The following is a 10,740-nucleotide window of genomic DNA, read 5'->3' on the forward strand; positions in this document are numbered from 1 at the left end:
ATTTTTTCCCCCCCAAAATAAAAGTCAAAGCCTAGCCTGTGCTTCCTTACATTTCTCTTGTGTGTTGTTTCGTTGGTTCTGCTAGACTGCAGCATTAGGGGAAACTGTGGGTAAGCGAATGCTTAGCATGTGATTGTGGTCAGCTATGAAGAAAAGTTTAGTTCTGAAACAATAAGTATCTCTTGTTCTAGGCTTGGTTTTTGTTTTGTGATCTCTATTTTGTGTAATGTATCTTTATTGATTAAAAAAGGACATTTTGAAAGTGGATTTTTAAACAGTTTTTGCATGTAAATTTTGCAAATATTGTTGCTTTAGCTTTTCCATCTCTTTGATTTTTAGCAAGATGAATATCATATGGTTCATCTGGTGTGTACTTCCCGGACACCCCCAAGTTCTCCAAAACCAAGCACCAGTAGAGGTGGTCACGGAGCTTCAACCTCCAGCAGCAGCTCAGTGAGTTCTTTTTAATATGAGGATATGAATTTCTTCTACACCGAGGAAGCTTTCCAGCAAGCTATCTTCTCATTTCTAAAACTTTACTGTAAAAGCGTGTGGTGAAAGCAGAGTATAGCTTATGGATGTGTAGAATTATACTTGATTATTCAAAGGTGCCACTTTGTTTAATTAAACAAACTGTAACATGTCGTGTTTTTCAGATGCACTGCTTCCTCTAACCTATTATTTCTTCCCCACTTTATGAAACAGTATGCCTTCCTTTCCTTCCATCTTCCCTTATCCTTGTGGTTCTGATTAGTTTTGTGAATCCCTTCTGTTGAAGAGAGACCAGTCAAATTAGTGCCTTCCTTTTGAGAATGGTGGAACTTGGCCTGTGTTCATTCTGCCTGACAAGAACTGGCTTGTACTTAGGCAGTTTCAAAGCACTCAGTAGTGTTGGTAGGCTGTAAGGAGATGAGGAATAGAAAGCATTTGTGATGTTGTATTAGTAAGTTGTTCATAGGTTTTTTTTTTTTTTGGTACATTTTGAATTCTGTTCTTCACCCTCCCCATCTCCTACACTGGAAGTGCTGCTGTTCTTTAGTTGTACTCAGTTTTAACAGAAAGGAAAGTAACATTTCTGCTGCTGATGTGCTGGTTGGCACTGTAAGCTTCTTGGCTTCTCCAGAGCTGGTGGTATGAAGTGACCCACAAAGGTTAGTCAGAAGGGGGAGTATACAGAACTGTTCCTCTTCATCTGTGGTGTGCTGATGATCAACACGTGAAATACTCTTTCAGTAATAAGCTTTCTGTCTTGATTCTCTGATTGCTGGTATTTCTGACTGCTACGTGACATAAAAATTGACAGATCAGTGGTAGAAGAATGGATAGTCAGTGCAACGCCTTTCCAAACACGGTTGTACTTGTGAACAGCATATAAGTACAAAGGAGTCTTTTGTTTTATTGCTGCTTACATTAGTTACAAGTGCTGTTAATAACTGTATTAACAAGTACTTAACGCAGTCAGTGTGTGCATTGTTAAATTTATGATACTTGGAAGGAAGCAACCAAATTCCAAGGCTTGAATTGTCTTTGTTCTTCCGTTTGTTTTTTTTTGTTTTCTCTACTATCTAGTGGTAATTTTTTCTTGTTTTCCTTTGTAGAGCAAGTATGATGAAGATGTCTTAAATAGTTTCAGCTCTTCAGTTACTGAGTTGTCAGATTTGTAGAGGGATTTTTTTACGAGTAAACATCACAATAATGCTTAGCAATAGGATTTGGGGATATAATAAAACTAAAATAATGCATCTTGGTAACCAAATTACAGTCTTGTGATGACAAATGATATAGGATTCCCACCTGTTGTTCTGCTTCCAGGATTATTTGTCCTGGAATGTGTTGAAGGCCTGAGACCCTATGTAGGTGTGATCACGGGAGCCTGCAGAGTTATTAGGCACTTTCTTGTTATTCCCTTCCCCTACCCCAGCAGCTGGCACAGAAATTTGGATTGCTGACTGTCAGGTTGAATATGATGATTAGAAGAGTAGAATGGGAAACTGAAGACAAGGACAGAGAAGAGTATTTTGTTCTACAGCAGGCACCTCTTGTCTCTGAATGTAAAGCCACAGCCTGAGTTCATAATTACATCTGTTAACAATGTGTTAGCAGTAGCCTCTAGAATTCGCTGCTGCTAAATATTTTTTTTAATTAAGCTTTTCTTTGTTTCAGCTTTTCAAAACCTTGTTTTCCAGTGATTTATGGATTTCCCTTGGAGCTGTCAAATGTTATGTGCTTCTGAAAACTTTACTTTTTGTGCACCTGAGTGCAATTTTGTTTTTCTGTTTTTACCTAAAACCTTGCCAGAACAGATACAACCCCAGTAGTCTTGCTTGTTGCTTATATACACAATAGAACAGTTATAAACCAAAACATTAAAGCAAATAATTTTTTTAGGACACGGTTGTAACTTTTGTTATTGTGGTAAAAATATCCCTAACCTCAGTTTTATTTATTATGAAGAGTTTGGACCATTCTGGATCAACTGCTGCCTCACCCACAAACCAAGAAGCTTCATCTCCACCTTTGAACACTGGTGCAGATGGACTGAGACATCGTAATCTCCCACAAGCACAGAGTGATCCCATACCGAGCCACCAGTTCCCTTATTTAATGCAGGGGTAAGTGAGACTGAAAGAGCTAAGGATTGCTTTACGCTCTTTAGAGTACTTCTAAATGTTCCCTTACAATTATGCTTCTTTAGCAGTCTTCAAAATGACTCGGCTGTTTTGTCTCAAAGCATAAGTCACGTTTAGAAGCATTTTTTTCATATGAGCATTGACATTTTTAAGCCAGGAGTGCTTTCTGTTCTTGATGTTCTGGGAGCAAATGTTTATCTAGTGGTTGTAGTTAATGGCTGTAGCTGATCAAATTATTGTCTGGCTGCTCTTTCTTGTCCTTTATTGGAATCAACAAGACTAAATTTTTACCAGAATATCATGTTTCTTGATTTTTTGGCACATACAAAATTGAACTCTTCACTTGTTCACACTGGATTCAATTTTAGAAATGAGGTGTTTTGAGTACGTGTTTCTGAACCTACAATATCTTATTTTCCTTTGTGAAAAACACAACCCATCTGTACACTTACTGATCTGTTAACTTTCAAAACCCTTTTTCTTTTTTGCATTTACAAAATAGCTTTAGGAAAGCTTATCCTGCATGGTCTTTACAGCTTCTAATTATTAATGCTGGTTTAGTTTTCTTCCAACGGGAAGGCAGGAGGGTAATGTGTATTCTTTTATGTTAGCTCATCAGGGAATGCTTTCAAGAATTATTATTTTTTTTACAAGGTGTTCTCCAATAGTACTGTATATAGTTTGCAGGTATTTTTAGTGAATATCGGGGGGAGGCCCACAAAAACAACCTGTGAATCTGCCAATGATAATGCTTATTTCCCTCACTGCGGAAAACAGATGTTAAGAACTGTTAAAAATGTATTTAGATTTGCTTCAATTAGTTACTGTTCCGTTAGAGTTAACCTCAACTGTTCTGTTTTCATCCCGAGTTCTTTCAAGTCCATTTTTATTATTCATCTGAAATGTGACCTCTCCTGAGAAGAGATTGCTTTTTGCATTCAGTGGAGCATTCGTGTTATTCTGACCACATCAGAACCACCCTGTGGAAGTGGTTAAACTTGCCTTTATGACAAAACTAGATGACAGTAGGTTGACTGACAGGACTACGGCTCAGTGTGCTGTAAATTAATTCCAGGAGCAATTCTTGAATATTATGTTACTCATCTGTAAGATGCCTATTTTTCTTTTAAAATTAACTTTTCACATAAACATACCCTGAACGTGGTATTTTTTTCTGTCATGCATGGTGAACCGAATAGCCTGCAGACTTCAAAAAAGCAGAACTGTTCATTATGCCAGGTGAAACAATTAAGATACACTTAGGAAGAGTCGGTTTAGAAGTCATTAGTGTTCACAAAATGATTTTAAGTTAAGAGTGTATCTGTATTAGCAGTTAATGTGGATTGAGAGGAGGGGATTTGTAGACTGAAAGAGATACTGAGGACTTGGCATCAACACTCACATATTTCAGGACTTTCTGTCTTATTTGGATTACATCTACTGTGATCAGCTTAGCATGTGTGCATACCAGGCTGGATGTGGCTCTGGGCAGCCTGGTCTGGTGGTTGGCAGCCCTGCACATAGCAGGGGGGTGAAAATAAATGATCATTGTGGTCCTTTTCAACCCAGGCCATTCTGCGATTCTATGATTTCTTGCTGAATGCATTAGCAGTGCTTCTGAAGCACATCTTTCAATTCAGTGAAACTCAAAAGAAATCCAGGTGGTGATCCAAGAACATTCTTTGATGCAGTTAAAAGAATAACATGAGGAAATAACTGGGAGATTTGCTTCAAGAGTACAGTCCTGATCTGAACAGAGATGCCATAATAAATGCATTTTAAATAATCCTAAGTCTTCTTGTAAGACTGAACAATATGAAAAACTGAGAACTTTTTTTTTTTCCTTTGGGCTGCTAGGAACTGGCTTTGCTCTACTGTGATAGCTGGTCTGTATCAGCATCTGTTGTACTCTGTTGTCTACTTGAAACACCTTTTTTAGTTCTGTTAGTAGTCTTCTCAATTAGTGTGCTGAAGCAAAAACAGGTGCATCTGCTGCCTCTGTTCCAGGAATACGAAATATCTTGTGCAGTTTTAGATATTCTCTTAAACATCATGTGGGCCAAGGAGATCTGGCATTAATGTAATTCTTATATAGACACCGACTTGTTACCAGCAGTGGAGATTTGTAGCTGAAACTTATGTTGCTTTGTGAATTTTTCTTGTTGTTTCAAGACCAAACACAGCTTTATTCTAGCTGCATGATGAACTATAGACTCTACTGATGAGCAAAGGTCTGCATTCATGAGGGTCCATTCACTTGAGCATTTTGCAACATTTTAATTAGTAGAGTAATTAGTACAAATAAATAGCAGAAATACTTGGCAATGAAGTGTTGATTTTTGGTGGTTTTTTTTTTCAGTTCCTGGCATAAAACAGCAGTGTACAAATCAAATCCTGTTTGAGTAAACAACTAAGTCAGATTTTTCTATTTTGGTCTCTGTAATATTTCAACATTTTCTCTTGCTTCGAAGTTTTTCTAAATTGCATTGTCTAAGAATCTAGATTTGAGATGGGTCTGGACAAGTATTCTGCTTGTCTACCAAGTCAGTCTTTCTCTGTGGAGAGCAAGAGCAGTCTTGTCTGCTCCTATGGTCTTAATTCAGGGCCCCACTGTAGTGTGTGGGTACAACAGGCAGAACAGATGGGTTCAGTCCTGAAATGGCTCGTATTTCAGATTGGAGACTACTTGAAAGCAGTGAACAGATGAGAAACATGAAGGTGGTGGGATTGTTTGTCAAGTGTGGGCAGCCCACCTAAAGGAATGTTTTTGCATTGTGTACATGCTAATGTTTGTGACAGAATGACATACAGACAGCAAACAGAATGTTCCAGAACACAAATACCAGCTTTGCTTCATCGGTAGCATTTGCTTGCTGTGTTGTCTTAAAGTATCAAGTATGCTGTGGAGGATGTTACAATAGCACTTGAAGCTGATATCCTAGTCTCATATGAAATTACTAGTAAGTGTCTTTGGCCAAGGGTGTTGAACAAATGCATTTCTTGTCAGTCATGTGAGATGACAAAGTCTTTTATCAAAATAAGTAATGACTAAATCCAAAAACAACAAGCTGAGTTTTAGCAGAGTTGCTTGGCAGGCTCTCATCCTGAATGACAGTGAAATACTTTCTCACGTATAAGATGGAAAAAGGTTTGGATGCCTTCCTCCCACCTTCTTTTCTGTGTGTGCCTGATATACTAAGGAAGTCTCTTGCTGATCCCTTTGTGGGGAGTGCCTAACTTAGAGAACAGGTGTAGTTTGTGGAACTATTAGAATCATAGAATCACAGAGTTGCTCAGGTTGGAAAAGACCTTCAAGATCATCAAGTCCAACCACAACCTAACCACGCTACCCTAACTCTAACAGCCCTCAGCTTGCTGCCTGCAGTCTGAATCAACTTCATGCCTTATACTCTCATGCTATCCTGAAAGATGTCCGTGTTTACTACAGTTCAGTGCATCAAAACCTTTGGGGGAAAGTGTTAGAAATCTTGCCAAAACACCCTGTGTGATCAAGGAGGTAGGAGCAGCCAGAAGGTTTAAAAGCAGTCAGATAAACTTATGAAGTTCTTATATGAACGTTTTTATTTCTTGCATGTGAATCAAGAGTTAAAAACCTGTAGGGAGGAGAATCCCTTATGCTGTGAAGTATGAAGTGGGAAAAATAATGCATCTTCAGTGTTCTGCCAGTTGTGGTCTAGACTCTGTGTCTGAAAGATGAGTTTTGATCTCTTTACTTATGTTCAGTCCTTTGTCAGCAATCATAATGATGTTATTTCTAAAAGAAAGCTACAGAAGCTTGTAGGTCTTACGTATCCCATAATGACTCTAAGGCATCAGAATTTAAAAGGAATTAAATGGATGAATTTCTGCAGTTACAGACAAAAAATTTAATGAATTGACAGCTTGTACTTTTTGTCCCAGAGGTGAGGCTAGTGACAGAAATCTTAAGTTCAGAAATGCCAGTTTTCTTTATATGGAAATAGCTCACTAATTTATTGTATGAAAGTGAGGAGCTCTTCTGGAATAGTCTGGATGATCTCACCATGTTTCAATGTTATTTAAGTGCATTGCTTCAGAAGGACAAATGAAATGTGTTACTTTAACTGGTTTTTAGTACTGGGGCATTATATAAATGTGGGAATACAGAACTGAATATTTCTCTTTTAATCCTTCCACAGCAATATAGGTAACCAGTTTCCAGGCCAGGCTATTCCTGCTGGATTTCCTGTGTATCCTGCATTCAGTCCCTTACAGATGATATGGTGGCAACAAATGTATGCACGTCAGTACTACATGCAATAGTAAGTTTACATTATATTAGATGGTGCTGTGTTACAGGAATGAAATGAAGATCTTAAATACTATTTGCAGCATCAAAATGTTTATGCTTGCTTTGTCTGGATGTGCTGTTCTTACATGGACAAACTTTATCCAAAAAGGATTACAAAATCCAGCTTTGGATTGGAATTAAATTATTGTATTAATAAGTAAAGATTTAAGGGAAAAAGTGTTTTGACCTGTATTATATCTGAAATAATGTGTTCAGCAGTGCGGGGAAGAAGACAAGAGTAGGCTTAGACACCGTTTCATGCTTTTTGACAGAAGTTTTGTATTTGAATCTTCAGCCAAGCTGCTGTTTCAGCCCAAGTGACATCCAGCACTGAACCAGTGAGGTCTGCAGTCGCTCAGGCTGTAAATTCCCAACGTGCTCCTGCGAATGAGCCTGCAGCAGTGCCAAATGTAGCCATCCAGGAGAACAGGCCTGTGAACCCAAACGTTCAGATGAACGCCCAGGGAGGCCCTGTGGTGAATGAGGAGGACTTCAACCGGGATTGGCTGGACTGGATGTACACATTCTCTAGAGCAGCTATTCTTCTGAGCATTGTATACTTCTATTCTTCCTTCAGTCGGTTTGTCATGGTAATGGGAGCCATGCTACTGGTTTACTTGTGAGTATAACACTGAAGTATAACCACAGATCAGATGTAGGGAATATAGTGCTAGTGTACAGTCTTTAAACTGTGAGTAATGCTTCAGATACAACCGTTTAGTTACTGTTCCTTCATTCTAAGGTGTCTGTTCAAATTTAAATTTCAAATGAGGAGAAGAGCCAATTTGAAGGGGGGGGAATGCATTCATGAAATGTTTTTACAGTAACTTGGATACAACTTAACACTTGAAACACAGTGCTTTTAAATATCAGTGAAATTGACATAGTGGTATTGAAGAAACGTAGAATTTGGGGATGGAAATTAAGAAAGCAGGTGTTGGGGAGGGAAATTCATGTAATAACTCAGGAGCGTTCTTGTGTAAATTTAAAAACTTTACTGCTTGTATTTAAAGAGAGAACTGCAGAGCTAAGCTCATTTGTACATCAAAAGTGTGTGACATTTATGGAGCAAATTGTCAGGCAGAAATAAGGGCTTGAAACTATGGCTTTAATAATGTATCATTCAGACCTACACTCTGCCCCGTTTGTTAAGATGTATCAGTACTGTTGTTGTCAGTTCCCTTATTGAAAGAAACTACTTCTGGCTCAGGTGGCTGGGAACCTAGCAAGACTTTTCTTAACTCAGAAATCAAGGAATAGCCATTCTGTCTTGAAGTAAGACTTCTGGAAAAGTGCATATAGCTTGTTCATTTGAAAGCACTTGTACAAATTAATGCAATGGCAAAGGGAAAATTATCTTTCCTTTTAAAAGAGATTCTTAGCTGCTCCATTTTCTTACATAGACACCAGGCTGGATGGTTCCCGTTTAGGCAAGAGGGTGGCCAGCAACAAGCAGCCAATAATGTAGAAGGGAACCGTGATGGGCAAAATGCAAATAATCCTGATCTTGAAGAGATGGTGAGTAGAAGCATACGTACTTTACAATATAATACCTGAAGTCTTACAAGGTATATGCAACGACCTGTTGATAGTAGAAAAAACGATTTTGAATTGAGAATATGTAAGATGGAAACACTGTGGGAGGTGCTTAAATCTACTTAACCTATTCACGCTGGAGCAGGTCGCCCAAGAAGGTTGTGGATGCCCCGTCCCTGGGGGCATTCAAGGCCAGGCTGGATGTGGCTCTGGGCAGCCTGGTCTGGTGGTTGGCGATCCTGCACATAGCAGGGGGTTGGAACTAAACTATATTTGAGGTCCTTTTTAACCCAGGCCATTCTATGATTCTATTTTTTCAGTCTGACTGTTTGCCTCTACTTCGGTTGCATACCTTCACTTACTTAATGCAGTACAATATTGCTGTTAGCTTTTGTTGGAGCTCTGAAAGGAAGTAGCTGAATTGCTTTAATTTCTGTTTTTTAAAGGAACGACTTATGGATGACGGGATTGATGAAGACAGTGGAGAAGATGCTGGTGAAGACGCCAATATAGAGCAGCAGCCTGGTTTCATGGCTTCTGCTTGGTCCTTTATCACAACCTTCTTCACATCACTCATCCCTGAAGGGCCTCCACAGGTTGGCAATTAAAACGAAAGAGGAACTGCATCAGACAGTCTCAGTAGCCATACATAGAAGTGGAGCAGATTCTAGAGAGTGTTTTAAACGCAGTGCAATTTCATAAAATTTATAATGTTATCTTTTTGATCACAGTGTACAAAAATGTGTATTTTTTTTTCTTTTTGGCTTTCTCATGCATTATGTATTTTAAGCACAAGTGGACTACTAAATGCTTTCCTTAAGATTCTTCTTTTTCTGAAGAATGAAATGTAAAGATACTGGTCTTCCATGTTTTATTTTAATTTCAGATGTGTATTACACTGAGGCAAAAAGCTTGTACTTAATCTGCACCATTACCTCTTTAAAGAGCTGTTAAAAATCATGAATGTTGACAGATTTTCCTAAATGCTGACTGAATAACTTTAGTGTATCTTGAATTAATTCCATGCAGGTATGAATTGGGATTTGGAGTTTGCATCGTTCCCAAAAGAATGGTGTAAACACAAGGTTTACTTGCTAAAGGCATGTTGTCTTCATGCTGCAGAATACCGAGCCTCTTTTTGTATCTTTAGAAAGCTGAAAGCTTTTTATTGAGGCTGCAGTGAAGTTCATTAAATTTAGAGATGGCTGACAGCTCTTCAAAGAGAATCAAAAGTGATGGGATAAACCTTAAATGTTTGATACATGCAGTACTTTTTAAAAAACATAGCTGTACTGGGGGGAAAACATGTAAATTAGTTTTTTAATAAAAACTATTATGGCAACTCTTTTGGATGTTTATATGCATATTTGAACCAGACAACTAAACGCTGCATTGTTAAGGAGGAGGAGATGGTTGAGAGTGGAATAAAGTTAATCACGGTGGCATTACTGATACTGTCTACAGTGATATGTTTGTAGCAGTGCTATACCACTACAGATAGGAGCTCAGCATCATGGTATTCTCTGTATTCTCTTTGTGTTCTTTCTAAAATAAAACTGAAACAAAGAAAATTTTACATAAGAGAATGACAGTGCTGCTGTCAGTTTTCAGTTTACTTCAGATTTTAGACTGTTTGCTTATACTTGTCCTTAATTTTGAAATTATCATGTTTTACCTAACTTCAGAACTGCTGCTGAGATCCTGTTAATCTGTGACCAAAATTAAACCACATTTCTGTTTTTTCATTTACAGAGCAAGACTCTTAAATAGGTCTGAACAACAAAGGTTTTGTTTTCTGCTTGCTCACGACAAACTACTGAAGCTGTGCAGTGAAAATTTAAGCTTGCATCTTGTTTGGTTTAATCTTCTTAAAACATTTGTCAGGTTTTCTAGGCCTTGTGGAGAGTTGAATTTCAATCTGGGGAAAAAATAAATGTGAACTATGTTTTTTAATTTAAACAGCTTAAGAGTTTTTTGTAGCTCGTAGAACATTCTCTATAACGAATCCTTCCGTAAAGGGGTAATAGATGTGTCTTTAAAGCATCAATCATTTTCTGGATAGATAGAAATGATGAATAAATCACATTTAATATGATGTTTTACTCCCCTGTTACTGTGGACAGCTGCTTTCAGTTGAGAAGAACTATTATAAAGACTTCTTTTTAAGGAGTGACATGCAGTGGCAGTCTTGGCTGCCATTGGACTTGCTTGATCAAAAATTGGTAAGTTCAGAAACTTGTGTTA

The 10,740-nt window shown here is 38.1% G+C and overlaps 1 protein-coding gene across 2 annotated transcripts in view; it reads left to right on the plus strand.

Annotated features, from left to right (window-relative positions):
• The window catches only part of HERPUD2 (HERPUD family member 2), a 20,046-nt gene extending 9,591 nt beyond the window's left edge, over window positions 1-10,455 (plus strand). For both annotated transcript variants that reach the window (XM_010713036.2, XM_010713037.2), the window contains 6 exons: window positions 340-453; window positions 2,455-2,612; window positions 6,809-6,931; window positions 7,256-7,579; window positions 8,364-8,478; window positions 8,943-10,455. In XM_010713036.2, the coding sequence (XP_010711338.1) occupies window positions 340-453; window positions 2,455-2,612; window positions 6,809-6,931; window positions 7,256-7,579; window positions 8,364-8,478; window positions 8,943-9,104 (996 nt within the window). In that variant the 3' untranslated portion in view covers window positions 9,105-10,455. The remainder of the gene's footprint in view (window positions 1-339; window positions 454-2,454; window positions 2,613-6,808; window positions 6,932-7,255; window positions 7,580-8,363; window positions 8,479-8,942) is intronic.
• Window positions 10,456-10,740: the final 285 nt, after the last annotated feature.

Source organism: Meleagris gallopavo, chromosome 6 (assembly GCF_000146605.3).
Source record: "Meleagris gallopavo isolate NT-WF06-2002-E0010 breed Aviagen turkey brand Nicholas breeding stock chromosome 6, Turkey_5.1, whole genome shotgun sequence".
NCBI classification, from domain to species: domain Eukaryota; kingdom Metazoa; phylum Chordata; class Aves; order Galliformes; family Phasianidae; genus Meleagris; species Meleagris gallopavo.